Source organism: Cuculus canorus, chromosome 9 (assembly GCF_017976375.1).
Source record: "Cuculus canorus isolate bCucCan1 chromosome 9, bCucCan1.pri, whole genome shotgun sequence".
Lineage (NCBI taxonomy): Eukaryota > Metazoa > Chordata > Aves > Cuculiformes > Cuculidae > Cuculus > Cuculus canorus.
In genome coordinates this window covers 85,922-107,354 of record NC_071409.1, presented here as the reverse complement: position 1 = coordinate 107,354, position 21,433 = coordinate 85,922, and the positions used below count along the sequence as shown (strand labels likewise).

Here is a 21,433-nt window from a genome sequence, read left to right as displayed (position 1 = left end):
GGGTTGTTCAGCCTGGGGAAGGCTCTGGGGAGACCTCACAGCGACCTTCCAGTACTGAAAGGGGGTGCAGGAAAGCTGAGGAAAGGCTCTCGATCAGGGAGTGCAGGGATAGGATGAGGGGGAATGGCTTTAAATTGGAAGGAGGGAGATTTAGATTAGACATTAGGAAGAAATTCTTCAACATGAGGGTGGGGAGGCCCTGGCCCAGGGTGCCCAGAGCAGTGGTGGCTGCCCCATCCCTGGAGGGGTTCCAGGCCAGACTGGATGGGGCTTGGAGCCCCTGATCCAGTGGGAGGTGTCCCTGCCCGTGGCAGGGATGGAACTGGATGGGCTTTGAGGTGCCTTCCACCCCAAACCATTCTGTGATTCTATGCTCACGCTTGCAAGGGTGGCGAAGAACACAACAAAGGCGTTAACACCCTTCCTACATTCCCAAACAGGTACAACGTAAATGTCTTAAAGGACTGAGATTGAGCTATAAAGAACCCAAGCACCTCACACACCCCCGCCCCCCCGTGACCCCCGCCCCGCCCCTCGGGGCGGCCCCGCCCGCGCGCGGAGGAGGTGACGTGCGGGCGCCGCTGCAGCGCATGGCGGGGACCCCGCCCCGCGGCGGCGCGAGGGTTCCGTGGGGCGGGGAGCGCGGCTCGTGGCCCCGCCCCTATATAAGGGCGGCGTGGGGGCAGCCCAGGAGCGCGGCCGCCGCCTCAGCCCCAGACCCGCGGACCCGGCGCCATGGCAGGTGAGTTCGGAGCGGCCCGGGTCGCCACAGGCCCCGCCGCGGGGCCGGGAGGGGCGGCTCGGAGCAGCGAACCGAGCTCCGGGGAGGGGGCGCCGGCAGCCTCCACCGCTTCCCCGGGGCCACCCGGCTCTGACCTCCTGGACGTTTTCCCCTCGGTTCCTGTCCCGCCTGATCCCGCCGGGCCGGGGCGGCTCGGGCGCTCGGCGCGCCCCGGTTTGTGGGGACGCTGGGGCCAGACCCAGCGCCGGGCAGCGCGCCCGCTCCCGGCGTAGCCGCCCGGGATGCTCTCGGGCCGGGAAGGCGCGCAAGCCGTGACCCCGGCGGGCGGGGGGCGGCTGGGCTGGGCTGGGCCGGGGCCGGTCGGGTACCAAACAATGTTTCCGAATCGCATCCTCTGTCCCTATGCGGCTCAGTGTCCCAGGCACAACGGTGGCTGCTGTCTGAACGTAGCCTGCTGCGGCGGGGATAGTGGCAGGGAATGGGAAGGGATGCCCCCGCCATTGAAATACTCGTGGTTTAGGTGGAACAGGCGCTTCCACCGTAAGCGGTAACGGTTCTTGCCCAGATTGTAGTTTAGGCTAATGTAGTGTGTCTGAATGCGCTTGTGGATGCATTATAGGGAAGGTATGAAACCCAAGCAGTTTTAAAGTTTCCTCCTGCAGTTGGGGTGTGACAGGGGGCTTCTTAGCCTTTACTCCATCATTAAATCGACTTTAGTTCTTTTAGGCCTTTGTGTGTGAATGCTTAGCCTCAGTAGGTTAGTAGGGTGAAGAGACATGGTAAAGGCATACCTGCTAAAAGCTCAATGAAAGACTCTTCTTTCAGTGGTAAGGTCGCTTTTAAGAGTTGGTCCTATACTGCTGGGGAAAAAAAAAGCCACTGACATTCAGATGAATGCTGGGCACAATCCCACTTTGTCTACACTGGGGTTTTTATTCAGCTATCTGTCAGCATAGCGTGGCAGACTTCTATTTATCAAGTAGTGGAGGAGTAGCATGCAAATTAAGTAATGAAAAATTCTGCCCTGTTGTGAGGATGTTCACCCTGCTTAAAATGCTTTGTGCTTGTCATTTACAAAGCTGCAAAGAAATCCACAATTGTTCTGTACGTTTGCTGAATTTTTACAAATTGGCGGCCAAAGTTTATTAAAAAAAAAAATCTCTTTATTTCTGGCTCTGTAGAAACTTTTTTTTGACTTTGTAATTGATCACTATAATATAAATCCTTTGGGAATAATTGATTTTGCTGCAAAGCAAACCAGAAGATTTTGTAGCTGGTCTGTACAGCAAACCAGGTTTGTGTACTTATAGATTAGTATGGTACATGACTTTGTTATTGGCTGTTAAGATGGTATTAAGTTTAAAAGGTATTGATGCTGGCTGTCTCATAGGCTGAGTTGTACCAAACAACAGTCTCTCTGAAAGCAGAGCAGTCCCTATTTTAATCTTATTACTAGACTTGATAGTAGGCCTCTAAGTGCCCAGAAGCCTTGCTCTCAATCATGATCTAACATAGTTAACCTTAAATAAAAGAAATCAGTTGCTAAAATAAACTTTAATGTGAAAGTCTACTTATGAAAGTTTTGGAAAGAAACTATTTTGTTGGTGGTGTCAGAATGGTTTGGTAGAAAAGAGCACATGTTGGTTTGTAGAAAAGTACTGTAGTGTGGGGAAGAGTGCTTATGTGTCTGTAGTTAACCCTGAACTGAAGAAGTTTAGAAGTTATTTGTTTGCTTTTGTCAGTCACTTCCTGGCAGTTTAAAACAACATGTCAACTGAAAGAATGCAAAGCTTATATTACATGGCCTCAATGAGCAGTACATGGCAAAGTGATCCAGCTTAATCTATTTTTAAGATACAGCTGGAGCAGAAGATTACACTTTATAGTAATAATACGACCTTAGCTGCTTTTGCTTGAAGAGTGAAACTGTTGCTGCAAGTCTTATATTGCTTATCATATTACTCCCATTTAAATCTCGCGTTCTAGTGATAGAGCTGCAACCGTGGGTTGCAGAACAACTCATCTGCAAAATCCTGAGCTAGCAAAGCTTAATACTGGTGTTGAAGATCTAACTCAATGCTTACTTTCATTTGAAAATGGAGCATAGTTTTTTCCACTGCCCTCGCTTCAGGCTTGAGAGCTGAACCTAGAGTAACTCTAAAAAACTATGATGCTACTAACTTTAGACTGAATGCAAGCTTGTGAACTCCCAGTGCTTTTAGCTTAAAAAATTAATGGCCAAAGTAAGGCTCTTTAGACCTTTTGGATTGTCTCTAACAGTTGGCATGGCTTATTTAACCTGCAGACAGACTGGAACTGGTTTTCTCTTGCAACAGCCTTGATTTTGGGTTGGGTGTTTTGCTGCATTTTGCCATGTGTCAAGTTAATAGCAAGTATAGCTATGAAAGTAGAGTCTGCTTCATTCAGCCATGTAGGTAAGTGCAATGGACAGAGTTAAAGGTTGTATCTTGGAGGACTCTCAGTGTGATTGCCTAACAGTACTTGGTTTCTAGTAGATCTGTCTCGGAATGAAGTAATGGATTGTGCTAACTTGACCAAGTTCATTTCTTTCAGACCAGTCTTTTGTGACTCTAGCTACAAATGACTCCTATGTGAAAGGAGCACTGGTACTTGGTTCATCCTTGCAACAGCACAGAACAACAAGGAAGCTGACTGCACTCATAACTCCTCAGGTCTCGGATATTATGAGGTAAGGTCTCTCATGTTCTTCAAACTGCTGCTGTTCCTGCTGATGTGAAGGTTGAAAAATGGAAACTAAATTCCTTAATAGTAACTTTCCAAAACTCTGGAAGCTTAACAGCTAAGCTTAGCAAAATTCAGCCTATACTATCTGGAATTCTGCAAGTTCTTCGAACACGAAACCACTCCATTTTTTTTTCCTGTTGCTCAAATGATGAGTTAACAAATACTCTGTAGTTAGAGCACTAAGCTGTGACTTAATGCTGATACTTCAGTTGGGTCTTTGCTCTTTGGTAGTCCTTTTTAGTCAACAATCTGATATTGCCTGTGTGTTCATTAGTGCTCTGTGTATACACATGGAGGTGGTAGTAGGGGATTGGTATTTTTGTCTTGCAGAAGCAGTCCAGGTTGAGGTAATGTAACACAAGATCTTTTCGAATCTACTAGCCACTTCAAACTTTATCATGAGAGAGGACAATGAGCAGAACTGAAGTAGCACCAAGTATGTCAAACCACCGTCAGATGAGTCTACTGAGGTCATCACAGTACAACAAATTAAATTATCAGGCAGCTGCTTCTACAACCTGTCAAGAGTAGTCTCTGTGGAGCAGGCTGGTGCTCTTTCCATGTGTAAAAAAAACAAAACACCGAACAGTTGATAGCTGCATGATTCTCTACACAAGGAAGTTGCTCTGAAAACATCTCTCACTTTATAGAGACAGTAGAGATGTGGCTCAATAATAAATGAAGTGAATCTTCCTGGAGTCTCTTGGCAGCTAAATGGCTGTATTAATATAAAGATATTACAAATAGCAACATGAGCCCGTGGTTGAGAAGGCCATAGTGTATCAGCAGGACCAGGGAAGTGATTGTGCCTGTATACTTGGCATTGGTGAGGCCACACCTTGAATCCTGTGTTCAGTTTTGGGCCCCTTGCTACAAGAAAGACATTGAGGTGTCCAGAGAAGAGCAGTGGAGCTGGGGAAGGGGCTGGAGAACAAGTGTTATGTGGAGTGGTTGAGGGAGCTGGGGTTCTTTATCCTGGAGAAGAGGAGGCTGAGGGGAGACTTTTATCACTCTGTAACTACCTAAAAGGAAGTTGTATTGAGGTGGGTGTTGGTCTCTTCTCCCAAGTGACGAGTGATAAGATGACAGGGAATGGCCTCAAGCTGTGATAGGTAAGGTTCAGATTAGACATCAGGAAAAACTTCTTCACTGAAAGTGTTCTTGGGCACTGGCACAGGCTGCCCAGGGAGAGGTGGTTGAGTCCCATCCCTGCAGGGATTTAAAAGATGGGTAGATGAGGTGCTCAGGGATATGGTTTAGTAGTGGACAGGTACAGTTGGACTCTGTATCGAAGGTCTTTTTCCAACTAAGCAATTCTATGATTCTGTCCATTCCAGCCTGTTAGGTGAGTATGATCTTGTAAGATGAATCATAAATGTGCTTATGTATTAGTGCAGACCACCTAGTACTGTGCCCTTAGACCAGTGATATCCACCTGCCTACTGGTGTAACTGGAACTTCCATTTATCACTGTATCCCCTAACAAAGTTCGGAACCAACTGTCTGTACCAAACTGCCAGTATAAAGACAGCTTTGCAAGGCAGGCTTCTAAAACTCTGCACAAGCTCTGTGGCTCACATAGTACTGATGCAGTTTGCTGTAGAGTATTGAGACTTTGCAGGTGCTTCATGTTTTGAGCAGCATCAGCTCCTTAACCTCTCTTGAACTAAATGGTAATGCTATGCTAATAGTAAAGCAAAGGTTGGATATCTGCTAGAAAATATCACTATGCTGTGTGAAAGTTTAAGTGTGACCCTTAGGTGAACCTGGTACTGGGTCACAACACTGTACCCACAGCCATAATTATGTGAGTCTTTAAAACTTTATGGGATAGAGGAAGTGTTAGCAGCTGGGTCTTGTCAGGTGTCCCTAATGATCACAAATCCAGAGTGTTGCTGTGATAAATATTACACAGACTTATGTTTCAGCTGTTTAGGGTTCAGCTACTGTCCTGCTCAAGCTACTCTAACAGCTTCCCACTTCTTAATTGCACACTCAAAGGAGACTTAACTTGTCAAAAACCAGTCTGGCTGAAAAAGACAAAAAGCTTTGTGGATAGTTTGTGCTACATAGCTGTTACCTGCTGGACTTGGTAGCAATGCTATCTAAAGCCCTCTTTGCAGAAGGAAAAAAAAACAACAAACAAAACTTTTTTTTATTGCCCAAAATGTGCTCATTATAAACAAGAAATAACGATGCACTGAGATGTATGTGTGCACTCTGACACACACACACAGCCAGCTAAAAAATCCTGCTTAGTTTTCTGTTATTCCATTTCTCCTTGTGGAATCTGTTACATGGTCTGGTGCTGGAATAACAACAGAACTAAATATTGCCAATTGACTCTTTTCCCAGGAGGATACTGGAAAAAGTCTTTGATGAAGTCATATTGGTAAACGTTTTGGATAGCGTGGACTCGGCACATTTGGCGTTAATGAAGAGACCTGAGCTGGGTGTCACACTAACAAAGCTTCACTGCTGGGAACTGACACAGTTTTCAAAATGTGTGTTCATGGATGCAGACACAATGGTTAGTGGTCATGTCCTATGGTGCCTCCAGGTGACCTGGTATGGGGTGGTTAGTTTTTTTTCCTGTAGTTTGTTTTTGGTTTTGTTGTTTTTTTTTTTTTCTGGGGGGCAGGTGGTATTGGTGGGTTGTCATCATAGAGGCCTTTTCGCTATTTGTACTAGTAAGTCAAAGTATGTGCCTTTTTATCTAAATTAACTGTAACATGATCTGTGGGGACTATCTCAAAATATTGCCTGCTATGAGATGAGCACTGAAATGAAAACTTTCTTTCCTGTCTTAGTCCATTGAAACATGATACTGCAATTCCTAACCTAAACCCCAGAAAATTTTCTTCTTCTACCATGTTTACAACTAGGTTTTGTCAAATATTGATGAGCTCTTTGAGAGAGAAGAGCTGTCTGCAGCACCAGATCCGGGCTGGCCTGACTGTTTTAACTCCGGAGTCTTTGTTTACCAACCTTCCATTGAAACATACAATCAGCTGTTACAGTTTGCTGCAGAGAAAGGCAGCTTTGATGGTATGTATTAATTTGTGTTTCAGTATTTTAGACCAAATACCAGTATTGGTTTGGATGGCTCAGTTCTACATAAATGTCATGAGGACTCTGCATGATAGAACTCTGAACTCAGCGTAACTACACAAATTTTGTCCTCTCACAATAGAGGCTATCGTTACAATATGCACTAAAGCTACTTCTTACAGACTTCATGAAATAGAAAGCCTATGGGCTTGGCCTCCAAACTAGCAGCTGTAAGCATGAGCAATCTAGAATCATGTAACAAGCAATCTTAAGGTGTAGCTAGCACAGTGCATGTATTAGCAAATGGAACTGTGGTGCTATGCTTCATGCATTCCTAACACATTCCTCAAGGGCATGCCTGTTCAGTGCTAACTCAAGTTGCTGAGGAGAAAAATAATAATGATCAGCTTGAGTGCAGCTTCAGGGAAACAAACATTTGAAGATGCAACTTACTTTGTATGCTGTGTGATAGCTTCCTGTCATTATAGTGTGGTGACTGTTTTCCTGTATCAAGTGCATGTAGTCTTTGCTGCTTTCCACTATAGGTCACTTGGGATTGGCCATAGTTCTCACACTTAAGCTTGAGAATCTAAGTCTTGCTGTCCTGTATGTCTCCTAAATCTATTACTAACACAGTAAAGAACATGTTTCTTGAAGACTGCTAGAGGTAAAAAGGCTTTTGAAGGACTAGCACTGCCTTGCATCGCTAAATTTTGTTCTGTAACTACTGTGGTTCAAAACAAAGTCTAACTGAAAAAGCTGTAGAAAAATGCATAAATAGAACCATAAATTGGAGCTCTTAGTAGAATGTAATTTGCTGAAGTACTTTTTAGTACTGTGTAACAAGTAAAAATTCTAGATGTCCCTCCTAGTGTGCAGAATAATCCCTGCTAGTGTGTGAGCTCCTCCGTGTTCTCTTGAAGAATGTTAGTCACAGTTAGACGCTTAATGCTACCATATGGATTAACTCCAGTGAAAATAAGTACTGAAAGGTATTGAAGGGTGGGTCCCTGCCTCACTGATGACAAAGTAGCAGTTGGTAATCCTGAGAGTTCTCATTAATATTGGGTGTAAATTGATCACCAGCTATGGCAAAAGCTGTAGCAAAGTACCAAATTGTTGCTTTTTTTTTTTAAATCCACCCCAAACCCCCAACCAACCAGAAAACCAAACCAAACTCGCGTCCTTGAAAAGCGGTTATTGAATAGCTTTAGGAACATTTGAGACTTGGTGGTTGTCTCCTTTAAGCTTTGTGCTTGAGTGCTGGCAGACCCTATTGTATAGGTCTGAGGCACTTGCCTTTTAAAAGAATGGAACTGTTTCCAGAATGTACTTTCTGACTTGAAAACTGAAACCACGTAATAGTGAAAGTTCTTCAGTGTCCTAAATATGAATTGTTGCAGCTCTTGACAACAAAAATAGTGGGTTAATGGTCTAGGTACCTAATTTCTAGAACTGTAATTTGTACTTCAGCTTTAAAATTTATTCTGTGTTTATGAAATATTAGCACTGATGTGAGTAATGAGACCATGGAGACTTACGTGGTATGCACAGTCTGCTGCTGAGCTCATGAACCTGATGGGGAGAAAGGGGATTTAAACTTAAATTGATCTAGACAATAATAAAAGATCCTAGGAAAGATTTTATAACAGAAATACTTATGAAAGGTTGCTGCCCTTAATAGGACACTGGGATGGAAACTCAGCAAGACACTAAACTAATTAAAGTCAAGCTCTAAGCACTCCATCTGCAGTACCAGTAACAAGGGAATGCAGGATTTAGAGTGCTTCATGTTCATAACACTAGTATAACACCACACGGACACGGGTGTCTCTTGTGTAATGCTGTTGTCTAGAAATGGTAGGGCAATGGCAAATTACAAAGACAACTATATTGTTTCTTTGAACTTTGTCTTTCTGGGCAGTGAGGACTATGCCAATGCAGTAATTCTAGATACCATCTAAAACCTAGTGGGGGGGGTGGAAGAGTTTGGCTTTAAGAGAAATCTAGTAGTACTGATACTTTAAGAACATTGCTATTGTTTCAACAATCTTCTTGCTGTTTAGCCTCGTGTCTAAAGTGGTTGCTTTTATATATAAAGATAGGCAGCAAGGTGGTATCTGTAGCTATAAAGTTAATTTAACTACTGCCCACTTCCTTCACCTTATGTCTAATGTCCAGCTTATAAAATAAAATTACTGTTGAAGTCTGAACTAGAGCTGAATGCCATTTTCAGTGGTAGCTTTGGCATAAATGCATGCAATCTGAAAAAACTGAATATGTAAACCAACGTGAGTAAAAGTCCTGTAGAATAAGTTAAATACCTTGTTGCTGCCCCTTCAGTTATGAGCTCTCTGTTCTGAGAGGGGATCCCAGACTTTCTTGTCTTTTTAAATGACCTTACTGTTAGCATAGGCATTCTTAACACATCATGAAGTTATAAGCTAAAAGGAAACTTAGTGGAGTAAAGACCAGAAGACTTGTCTGGTTTCTTTAACTTGGTTATCTGATGATGGGCACAACTTCAAAAAGTGTGTTCCTTCCTTTCTGGGTTGAGAGGCAAGTCAGAGGTTTGAAATGAGGGGACTGAGTCTCTCAGTAGTTCCTCACTGTGCAGTCTGCATGCATGCTGACAGCTGTAACAGGACACTCGGAATTTATATTTGTCAGTGTACTATCTGTGTATCTCCATTTATGCTCGGGGTCCAGATATCTTAGTTGCAAAAAGAAAATTCTACTCAGACACCAGTGAGGGTGTAAACCTTAATGCCCTAAATCTAATCATAAGGCAATAAAAAAACACCTTTCCTGAGTCAGCAGAGATTCAGTGTTTTATGACATTCAAGATTAAGATAAAACACTGTCTTTTCTAGCTATGCTGTTTGCCTACTCTAACAGTGCTACCTGTGAATGCAGTTACTGCTGAAGTGAAAACAGTAAGTCAACATGGAGGGACTCCCTTCAGTCCTCTTGATAGGAAAAACTATTAGCCCTTAAAGACTTAAGTATATTCAGTACAATAATAATGAATGGATATAAATAGTTTTTACATCTCAGTAGCTGCTTATAGACTAGTCTGCTTTGGGCCAGAGGCTATTTTTTTTAACCTACTCCACTGCATACCAACAACTTCAGACTCATTTCACCTCATTGCAACCTCTATTAAGAGGTGATCCTTGCCAACATGTAAGGTCTGGCCATAACTTAGATTATCCTCACCTAGGAGTTAGGCAGCAGCTTTTGAGTACAGAATTTGGAAAGGCTGTTGTGTGTTAAGGGATTTGGTGAAGTTTTGCTAGAGTTGTCACCAAGACTGTGCTTTCCTTGTTGCATCACGGCATAGGTAGATGCATCCAGGGTTGCAGGTCTAACAGATCACTTGTGCCCTAACTGTTGTGTTGAGATGTTTGTCTTGAGTCTGTAAGCGTAAGTAGTAAAACTAACTGTTCACACTTGATCTTCTGAAGTACAGCTTTCCTGAGCAGTACTTGGTTGTTAAGTCTTGGTTATTTGCAGTCTTTAACAGTTTAAGTTCAAGCTGTATAAGAAAGTGAATGGCAAGGTTTGCGAGCAGCTTTCTAGCTTTTATCAAAAGTAACCTCATGCATACTATCTTTTTAATTCTCTGCATTTTTTTTTGATTTTCTAAGGCTGCAAGGTTTATAGGATTGTTCACAAATGGAACTCTTGGTGCTCTGTGCCAAACTTCTGGATATGACAATTGCATTGCCAACTCTTAATTAGAGAAGTGATTGAAAAAGATCCTAGAACAGCTATCTGAGGCTTGTAGCCTATTAATGCTTTCTCTTTCAGGTGCAGATCAGGGGTTACTAAACACCTTCTTCAGCAGCTGGGCAACAACAGACATGAGCAAGCATCTACCTTTTATTTATAATTTGAGCAGCACTTCTGTATATTCCTACCTTCCAGCATTTAAAGCGTAAGTTCCAAATTCTGGGATGACTTTCAGAGCTTATAAACTAATTTGTTGTAACAGAATGAACAGGCACAATGTGAACTTACAGTTTTTCTGTGAGACCATTCTTGTCATTAAAAGAAGGTATAATGGTTTCTTCTTTTTTAAAAATTAATTAATTCTAGTTAAATGAATCATGTTATGATAAATGTAGAGAGAAAGCTGTATCTGTAACTTAAACTACTTATCCTTGGTGGTAATGCTGAAGTTGATTTAGAGCAAGCACGTTTGACAGGTTACTTGCAGAAGGAAGAACCACTGCTCTAGTATGGGTACTGTCTACTACAGCTCTAACCAAAGGCAGTGACTGGTGAACCAGCTTGCAGTAAACTTCAGCATGTCACTGGTGGTGTTGTTCTCACTGAGAACTTGCCCTTTCCTCACTCCAATTACTTGGAGTATTTAACAACCAGTAGTTATGGTTCATCTAACCAAACTATACATTTCAAATAAACACTGTGAACAAAGACTTGTATAAAGCTAGAATTCTCTCCCAAGAGTCTTTCCAGATCTCAGATCCTTAAGTAATAGCAAGATGGAACAAGGAGAGGACTACCATCAACCATTGCACATTCCTGTGTAAGGAAAACTACTGTCCCCTCCCTACCTAGCAGTATTAGATTTGGTGTGCATGTAGGCCATGTGTCAGTGGCAGGGTTGTAATAAACATAGGAAGAAGTGGTGAAGCATGGGAGGCTGAAATATTGCACAAACTCTTTATTTAGAGCTACAAAAGCTGGGGGGGGTGGGGTAGGGGGGAAGTACCAGTTGCATAAAACCTGTCTGAACTCTGAATGGCATCAGGTTCCTAGTGTCTAAAGCAGCAGCTAGCATAAGCAGGACAGCTGCTGGCTCGAGACCAAACTATGTCTTGTGATCAGACTACCATTTGAAATCCTGTCATGCTAAAAATGGAACACTTATTTAAAGAAATACATGCAAGCCTAAGAATGACTAAGTAGTTGGATAGCATTTGATAAGCTAACTCCTATTGTAAACTATGTCCTCTTCCCATGCCTGGTCATTAGTCACATGACCTTGTTTACAAATGTCCCTGTTGCCACAAAAGACAGATTTGATTTGGGGGGTCCTGACAAAAATTCTGTTTAACTGATTGATTGAATCAATTGCCTAACTGAATTGAGCAGACATTCAAAAGTAGAATGCCTTGCTCAATAGGTGGAAGAATTTCCCTTGGTTAGATCAGTAGGTATACTCCTGACAGTAGGCAGTTGGAATAAAGAAATTTAAACCTACTGACATCAATAGCTAAGTTTTTCGCAGCTTTGTACAGCGAGACTAGATTTCACAGCAGTCTCAGTAATCCTTTTTCCAAAGGAAAATGCCAATTCATGACAAATGCTCTCTAACTTCAAAACATTGATGGAGGACTTTACTGGGAGATGGGGAAAGAGAGATTAGTTGCTGAGGCCAGTGTGGACATAAAGCTTCCTAACAGTTGAGTTTAAATGTCAAAAAGTATTGCAGATCTAGAAAGCAGATACTGAAAACAATTCAGAAGCCTGGTGTCTGTCAACTGTTGTACAGGTCTTCAGTGGACAGAACACTAAGAATGCATGTCACCATTTGCAGCAAGTGTAATCTAACACTTCTTTGGAATTCTCTGGCTTAAATAGCCTTGGTTTTTGAACGACAAGTTTCCTCAGAACAGCAGCAGCTTAAGAGGAAGAAAGCTTAAGCTGTCAAGTAGTGCTGTGACAGCTAATAAAACTAAGGTCATCTTATGCTATATCTTAACATACGGAGTTTTAAGTTAAAGCCCAGGAACTGACCTCTTGCAGACAGATTTCTTTTTCCCTTGCAGTTAGTGCAAATGCTTGACCTTGTTCTTCACACGTGCTTAAGTTTTCATTCTGCAGTAGGACTAGTTGCATTCAAAACACTAGATGCTAATATTTAAATACATTTAAATAAATATATTTAAAGTCAAGGACCTTACAGAAGTACAACACCCCCCCCCCCCCCCAAATACATACTGCTTTCTTTTGATATTCTAAAGGGGGTTTTTTTTGGTTTTTTTTTTTTTTCAAATATACCTGCATAGTCTCAGTAAGTAAAACTTCTTGAACATCTTAGTCCTGGTCAAAATTACCAGGGTGTGCTTAACAGTGTTAGACAAATGAGTTTGGCATTATTCTTCACTTTAATCCCTGTGTTGAGAAGAAATCCTAAAGTGTGATGCAAACTGAACTAGGTGAGATGGTTATCTCAGGTGAACTGGTATCACTTGTTCACAAAGCTGACTCAAGCTGATCTCTAGTTCTGGAAGTGTAGCAGAATGGAATAAGTGCTTCTCTGCATAGCACTTGTAAAGTCTAACTATCTGGATCACTGACTTTGGATTAGAATCTTTTTCACTTTTAAAACCAGTTCCGATTGCAACGGCTGCTCAAGACTGCTCTCTCCTGAGCTATGGACATCACTACGTAAAGATTTGAGTTGGCTGTAAGTACTTCAGTAACCCAGACCATTAGGTTTTGGCTGTGTTCTGAGTAGTATAATCTAGAAAATTCCAACTGCGATTTTTGCTGTCGTATAGCAACGCTTTCAGTCCTAGTAGGCATTGGCAGTTTGATAATTTAGTGTTTTGCCTCCTAAATATATTGATATTTGTTTTCTGTACGCTACAGAAACTGCAGGTTAAAACTAATTTACGTCTGCCAGTCAAAACTCTGTTTTCTAGACACCTGCACAAATGGTGGGTTCTAACTTTTTCTGTCCCACAGATTTGGTGCGAATACTAAAGTGGTGCATTTCCTGGGAAGCACAAAGCCATGGAACTACACATATGACTCCAGAACAAAAAGCATAAAAGGCAACATGGATGACCCTAAAGTAGTTCACCCAGAATTCCTCAACCTGTGGTGGGATACCTATACAGCTAATGTGTTACCATTACTAGAACACCATGGAATTGTAAAAGAAACTACTACAGGCGTAAACATGGTACGTGCTTTCATGTTCTTGTGGAAACTGCCTCAGTATGGATGACAGGTTCTTCACCATTCCACTGATTTCCCCTTCCATCTGTCCAGCTCAAAGCATGGGTGTGGTTTAGCTTGTGGTATGCAGGTGGTTTGTTTTTTTTCGGCTCTGTTCTTTTTAAGCTTGGAGTAAATAATACTACAGAAGAGCAGCATGCTGTAGTGATCTTGAATGTAGCTGTCTGCTTGCCTAAAACAAATAATGTAAATAGCTAATGGTGCACCAGAAATTAAACTGTAGCAAATTCTTTAGTACCTATAGGGGAGGGCCCTGACTAACTAGTAATGTATTGCAGCTAATAAGGTTCTGAAGCAGAACCACCCCAGTCCAGCATGCAGTGTGTACCCACAGGGTTACATAGCAAAACAAGTCTAGGTAAGCCTACGATACATAGGGAATGAATAGTTGTGCAGACTGGCAGAGATGAATTCCAACACTTATCAAAGACAAAGTAATGCTTCTAATTGTGGTTCTCATTTGTGGAGTTTTGTGGCTTGCATCTGACTGCAGACTTTATGGTGTTAATTTAGTGGGCCAGTTTAAGTTCTCAGCCTTTCTAAGATCAAAGTTACTGATCTTAAGTTGTGCTTTTCTCTTGTTAATCTTCTGTCTTTCTAATGAACTATTTGCAGCTTTCGGGCTTCATCTATACTCTGGCTTTCTCTTGTGGCTTCTGTAGAGAGGTATGAAGAACTTAAACTTCTTTATTTTTCCTTCCCTGCTAACCTCTGTAAATCTGCTTTGTTAGTTTGCTAGGAAGGCTGCACAATCCCTGCTCGTTGGCAATGCTTGCTGCAGTGCATGAGAACATCTACTTCATCATTTCACTCTGTGGCTGACTGCTCACTTTGGCTATGCAAAGTACTTCTGTATTTTCATTATGCCTTTTCTTTTAGGCAGAGGTTACAGAGGCGATGTCCCACATATCAGTATCAGAACCATCACCAGTATTACCAACTGTATCTTCAGAAGAACGCAAGGAACGGTGGGAACAGGGCCAAGCTGACTATATGGGAGTGGATTCCTTTGACAACATCAAGAAGAAACTTGATACCTACCTTCAGTAGAAATGCCCGTCTGAAACAGTGGCGATGCAAGGACTTGTTCCAGAACTAACAGCTAGGAAGGTATAGATGGTGGTCAGTTACACTTGCTAGTAGCTTGATGAAAAACTTCTTGGCTGAAGGCCTCTGCAGTGCTACAGATGAAGACTGAGCAAAAGCTAGGAAGCAGAATTCCTTGGGCCACCTATAACTGCCTGATTTCCAATTCTCCCTACTAGATAAAACCAGGTATTTTCAGCTTAAATTTTCTTCTGTTGTGATAAATTGGCTCAACATATTCGCTGAAACTGGGTTTGTTACCTCACCTCATTAAGACGAGATTAGCATTGATTCCTTTGTGTGCTGTTTTAGATGTAAAATCTAATTCATGGGATTGCTCATACACTAGAGTGGTAGCCATTCTGCTTTACCATAAATGTATTGATGCCACTGGGATACGTACAGATGTAACAGTAACAGCACTGCTTTGCTCTCCAGTCACAACTGCACCGAGGTTTTGACCAGGTTCCTACGCACAGTGCCTACAGCATGGCAGAATGCATTCTCAGTTCTGTATACTATGGGACTAGTAAACTGAGTTATCTCTGTTAATTGCAATGTTGCACTTCATACAAAAATAAAAAGTTGTCATGCATTTCTGGCTTCCCTAAACTCTTGAGTAATTAAAAAAAGAGGGAGCTCTGAAGCAGTCCAACTAAACTGTTCAACAGGAGTAACCTGAAACTTTACTAATACCACTCCAGCTACTGTTGGCAAATGTCCTCAAAGCTCTATAATTCTGGACAGAGTATCCATTGGCTAGGAAGCTGTTTAGGGCCAATTCCCATATTAGCTTGCCCTAAGTATGGGACAGGGCAGCACAGGAAGGACCTGCTCAAGCCACTCACATAAGCAACATGGAGCTTGGGGAAACAGAACCTTTTTCTTCAGTCACCAAAAGAAACATCATCCCTAATGTACGCTCTGTGCGCTGTGAGCTTGTTTTTAAACACAATGGTGATGCTCTTTTGGCTAAGAAAGACTGAATAGCTGCTGAAGTGACTGTACCTGCTCTGATAAGAAAACTACTCTTTCCATGTGTGCAGAGTAAAAAAAAAAAAGCCTTTTTTTTTTTTTGCCACACTCAGGCCATTTATTCTAAGACACCTGGAAAAGCAGCAAAACCACAATAACAAAAGCATGCTGAAGACAGATTGGCTGTGATCTGTACTAAATTCAGGATCCATTCTTTAGCCACAGGTCTAAACAGAACCAGATTACTAAGTGTTCTGTCTGACGGCTGTGCTCTGTACAAGTCCAGAAACACTAAAAATATTATTTCAGTGTCTTCTAATAGAAGAGGACTTTGGCAGGAAGATAGTGAGGGTGCTAAACTTTTAGCCTAGAGATTAATAAACAAGCTCTTGCCATTTGCTGGTAAAGCAGAAGACTTAATCTTGGAATGAGAGAGTTTCTTTTACCTTGTGTTCACGACTTAATTGCTCTAAGATTCCTTGGTCACCATTTAGCAAAGATGCTAAAGATGAGGTCCAAACCAAGTAGCTGGTAGCTATTTAAGTAGAATCTGAGCTCCTGGTTGTAACTAGTACTTTCCTGCATGGGTGTGGGGTTTTTGGGGTTTTTTTTGGGTTTTTTTTTTTTTTTTTGCTGTGTTGGGTTTTTTAACAGATAAATTTGAAGTTGTGTGAAAGCAGGAGGGATTACTAGATACAGTCTGTAGTGTCAAAGGTATTCATCCAACAAGTACAGCTATTGGAGTTCTGCATGCTCACAAAATACTCTATGGAAAATGGCAAAATACTTTGGAAGGCAGAACAGCTGTAGTTTGGTTCTCCTTGTATGTTTGTACTAGAGAATAGGCAGTTTACTTCTTTTTAAGCTTAGTTGAAGAGAACCAAAAGTGTAAAAGCATGAGACCACCAGCCTGAAAATGTGGTTTAATGTGTAAGTTTTGTTACATTAATACAAGAAGATAAGGAGCGATGCTGAATAAGATGAAAACCTGCATGTTTTGGGTTAACAAATATAGTTAGTAAAGAAAGAACCTATAAAACCATTCTGTCCTAGCCTCTGTGACTCATGCTATGGTCAAGTGTTTACCCACAGCCTCAGGAAAGTGAAAGGTATGACATCTATACCAAACTCGATGCAACGTATTCTCAATAAAATGGCCTTTATGTCATTATCTGCCACCATTTCCTTCATAATTATTGCAGGCAGCATTTGCAGGAAAACTGAGATCCTTTTTTATCCTGTGTAACAGTATCACTTGATAAACCAAACAATTTTCTGCTCTGAATTGTAGGTACTCAAAGCAGTAACTGAATTAAAGCACTATACTGAAAACACTCTTACTCAAACGAGTAATACGACCAGTCATATCCTTGCTTATATTGTGACTCAAATACTCCATCTCCATTTGCCTTTGAAAAGCATATGTAAGGTGGCCTTAGATGGTGACAACTCAAGAGCAACCAACCCTTAAATGTTTAAAAGTTTGTGTAGGTTTTTTCTTTGTTTATACCTCTGTTTTATGTAGGGGGTAAAAAAGAAAAAATAAAATCAAACAAACAGAATGACAGAAAACTCAGTCTTTGGCACTAAGAATGTTAAGATTGTAATTCCCAAAGCTCATTTCTAGAACCTGGTACAGAACATACTATGAGAACTCTGAGAATACCACTAGCCAAAGACAACTTGCAGATCATGAGAAGCAAAACAAAACCCCTAAACAACTTGGAACACTGGATTTTAAGCACCTGAGCAGCTCCATCAAATCAGACAGGGCTTCTGTGTTCTCGCTTTGACCATTAACTATTCTCTCAGCTACCTGAATGGCTTTCTTGGGAAAGTACAGCTTAGTACTGACTCCAGTAAGTTTTTATTTGTCTTTATAACACAGAAACCTTCCACCTAGTAGAGGAAAAAAGATACTAGCAATTGGTTTTGTACTCATAACTCAGCCAGTCTGCAAAATGTTAGCATACTTTAACACAAGTAGTAGCTTGAGTAGCCATTGAAATGGGTTTCTTCGTCATGGAATTTTAACTAGGAAAATGGAAAGAATGACACCAATCCAAATCTCTCATTGCTAATCGGGAATTATTTTGGCAACTTATCTCTAAACATCAGAATCTGATCAACAAAAGCCCTAAGAAAATTTAACTTGCAGCCTATTTTAATCAGGTATAGCTTTGTTTTCTTGTTTTGTCAACTTCCCAATGACCCAGTTACTGGTATTTGTGCTATCCTCTGTCATTTGTGTCTTTTTAATCCTTTCTCTACCAGACTTAAACAAGATTTTTCTCCATAGTCAAGATGCTGGTTCCCTCAAACCAGCATCAGCTTGTTAAGTTACATGTTTTGAATTCCTTTCTCACTCCTTCCCTTGGTTCACTGTTTCTCCTGATATCAGACATATTCCCTTTATTTCTTAGCCCTTTGCCATCCATCTTACCAGCCTGCTGGTAGTCTAAGACCTAAGAAAAGGTGAAAGGCATTAGAAGCAAATCAGATTGTGTTTCTCTGCTGCCAAATACGCTTCCTGAATGTGAACAGGACCTAAAGCATAGCAATCTCTGCCTCCAGGTATGAGTGTTTCAACAGGGAAGTGTTCCAAACACATAGCAAAAGGCCAGACTTGAATGGAGAGAGAGAGAAGGAACAGACAAGAATATTCAACCGAGATTCTTGACTGCTGCTTATTACTTTGCAGTACATGAACAGGAGTAGTTTACCAAACTCTTCTTCTGTAAATCAAGATGCGTGCAAATCAGCATTCCATTATGACAAATACAGGATTAGAAAAGCACTTAGCAGTGTAAGAAAACTGTTAGAAAGCTGGCAGCTATTAAACTGATTTCATTTATTTTGCAACGGCTGAAGAATTCACTGACAAACAAGTGGGTGACTCTGCATATAGCATAGTCATGTTGTTCAAAGTGTGTGTAGAAGTTATTAGAAAGCATGTTACCAATACAAGCCTACAATTCTAGCATTTTATTCAAATGAAAAAACCTTTACTTTTACAAAAGTCAGTGGAAATCTGCTTAAGGAAAGCAATATATTAACAGAAAGTGGTTTACAAATTAAGTACTTTATTTTTACTAGCTCCTGGGAAGTCATTAGCAGAGGAATTCTCTACAGCACCTGGGTGTTATTGAGAAATAGTAAAATAATATTTAGAATTTTGTTAAATTCCATCTCTGAACACAGTCTGCAAAAGTAAGAATTCCTTATGAAGTGGTCACTGACCGTGTGTTCTGAAACAAATAATCCAGATGATCTGTTTGGTTATCAGGCAGTACTGAGATTGAAACATGAAGTTAATTTTTTTCTGAAGGACAAAACACGCATTCTTTACCTTTTGTTACCTTTCATCTCTAAAAGGCAATGACATTCTTGCAAGTCAGAATGCACAAATATGTGTTTGTTTTGAGGGATTTTTATGTATTCTTAAGTGTTGTACAAAGTAAGCAATATTTTGAAGAAATGAACACTGGAAAGATTTCAGGCGTGCAAAACAAGTTTGTATGTTTCTAAATTAACACTTAGGAGCAAATCAGTTTTTATAATGTACCTGAAGCATGCGTGTTTTGACCACAAAGACAGCAAAACTAAAAGTTAGCATGAGACATGTAACTTGAAGAGCAATAGTAACATATATTAAATATATTATTTACCCAAAACATCATAGTTTCAAGCTATAAATCAATTACAGCCTTAGTTTCATTAATTTTGGTTTGGTTTACTTCACTTGATGAAGGCTTCTTGGTAGTAAAGGCTCCTGCTGCAAGTTCCCTCTTCTTGTTCTGAATTTTCAGCATGTTTTCTTCCACGGAATCCTTCACAATGAACTGAAATACAAGAGAAGACCTACTGAAATGAAGGCAAATTTTAGGATGACAAATTTAGGTACTTTGAAAAAAGAAGTTAAAAAGCTGAGTACCCTAAAGCACAGTTAGATTATTTTGTTACTACTCTGTAAAGAAGACACAAGATGGAAAGGTTATAAAGCAGCTGGAGGAAAAGATTTGGCATTTTAATGTTTTTGCCACTTTCCTCCCTTTTTTTTAAAACGCTTGTTGGCAGAATATCTCTCTCTCCTTTGCTTCTTGCTTGAGAAGAGAACCTGTGTTCAGTTTTCCAATAATATTTTTGTGTCTGGGTATTGATGAGACAAACTGGAAACTCTTCCGCAGCCAAACAAGGTGCTATGACAAAAGCAACAGCAATCTGCATACCTTCAAGACAATAAGCCATAAGAGCTGGGCTAGGCCACGGCAATGCCATCCCATCCAGGTTACTCCAGTCCACTCAATGGAGACATCTAATTTCTAAAATTATTGTTTCACAGGAAATACGCTACATTTAGTAAAATCTTACAATCCGAGGCCCACACTTCAAAAATCACACCACAGTTTAAGTTTATGGGTGAGACGTATGTTGTCACAATTATTTAAAAAATACAACGAAGCTCTTTAGAAAATAACTGATGTATTTATAACCTGAAAACTGTTCAAACAGCTCATCTCTCAACTCACCTTAGTAATAATGACATCGTGCTTCTGCCCCAGCCTGTGGCACCTGTCAAAACACTGGTCCTCTGCCGCCAGGTTCCAAGCCTAGCAGGAGCAGCAGTGAACAAGCTAAATAACCTCCCTCCAACATCCATAGCAAGGTGCACATAGAATCACGCACATGTTACATCATTGGCTCTCAAACAAATATTGCTTGCAGATTAACTACTCCCAACCAAACATCTCACTCCTTAAGCATCCCCCTACAGAGCAAGCCTTGAGAGCCTCTGGTTGTATATTCCTAGCAAGCAGGAACTTCAGGTAAATGCTTTAAAAACTAAGTTTGTCGGGAGTCCAGCAGACATTAAAACAATCTCATTATCAGTTTAATTATGAAATAAACACTGCATATACTAACTGCCTCAGTACCCCTTTTTTGATAGCAAAACGTAAAGCAGCTGAACACAGGCACTTATTGATCAGGAGATGAAGACTCCCCTGACTATTCCCTTCCATTAGTCTATGCAGTAATCTCCAAGTTAGGTAAACAAACTTGCTAAACACAGAATGGTAGTGTAGCTGTTCCTACTCATGCTTAGGACATAATAAAAACAAGGATTTGTGAAATGCCAAGCCTGTGCTCCACATTTTTCCAGCATGATTTTTTCTATCTAACAGTACAGAACTGCCAGTTCTTACAGAGTAGACCTGTAAATCTACCTGAAATGTAAGTGTTCTGTCTGTGATAAGCAAGTCTGGTGCAAAGGCCTCATCTTGCCACGTCATCCACACACTGAATGTTATCTAGGAGCACCTTTTAGCAACTCCTTTCTGTAGAAGTCATGGGAAACCAGCACTAGGCTAGCATAAAAAAATAATTTTAGATGCTAAGAACTGTTAAGGCACCAAGCTGCAAGATAAATGCCAAACAAGTCTTGCTTCTCCCACCTTGTGGGAGAAAGAGAATGCAGAAATGAAACAGATGATAGATCTGCATGATGAATATCCCTGGCAAGCTCTGTTGGGCAAACCGTTCTAATACTCATCTGATTATGATTATGATTACTCATAATCATGTATAAACAAGATTATGTCTTGAGGAAAGTCCTAGCCCAAACATAGTCCATTCTATCTTTGCTACAGCTTCTCTCATCAGTCCAACAAAGGAAAACTGAGCTGCAGTATCTATCTCTGTGCCTTTCTGCAATGTCTTATCCAAAGGATACTATATTTTACATGGGAGAATGTAAAGAAACTTGAGCTTTGTAGAAACATCTGTGTACTTGTCATACTCTCACATTAAAAGTTC

At 41.0% G+C, this 21,433-nt stretch overlaps 2 protein-coding genes across 5 annotated transcripts in view; one reads left to right on the top strand and one right to left on the bottom strand.

Annotated features, from left to right (window-relative positions):
* The first annotated feature begins 582 nt into the window (after positions 1-582).
* On the top strand, positions 583-15,239 carry GYG1 (glycogenin 1). 4 transcript variants are annotated; one of them, XM_054074777.1, is made up of 9 exons: positions 583-742; positions 3,317-3,452; positions 5,864-6,038; positions 6,394-6,556; positions 10,373-10,499; positions 12,927-13,001; positions 13,283-13,502; positions 14,174-14,224; positions 14,438-15,239. In XM_054074777.1, exons 1-9 carry the CDS (start codon positions 736-738, stop codon positions 14,606-14,608), a joined length of 1,125 nt encoding a protein of 374 aa, XP_053930752.1. In that variant the 5' UTR covers positions 583-735; the 3' UTR covers positions 14,609-15,239. The 4 variants fall into 4 exon arrangements, with proteins under 4 accessions (XP_053930752.1, XP_053930755.1, XP_053930754.1 ...); XM_054074780.1 differs by lacking the exon at positions 12,927-13,001; XM_054074779.1 differs by lacking the exon at positions 14,174-14,224.
* A 155-nt stretch (positions 15,240-15,394) lies between these two features.
* Positions 15,395-21,433, bottom strand: part of HLTF (helicase like transcription factor) — a 33,923-nt gene continuing 27,884 nt past the window's right edge. The window contains 2 exon segments of the mRNA XM_054074512.1: positions 15,395-19,461; positions 20,149-20,229. Of these exon segments, the coding sequence (XP_053930487.1) occupies positions 19,309-19,461; positions 20,149-20,229 (234 nt within the window). The 3' untranslated portion in view covers positions 15,395-19,308.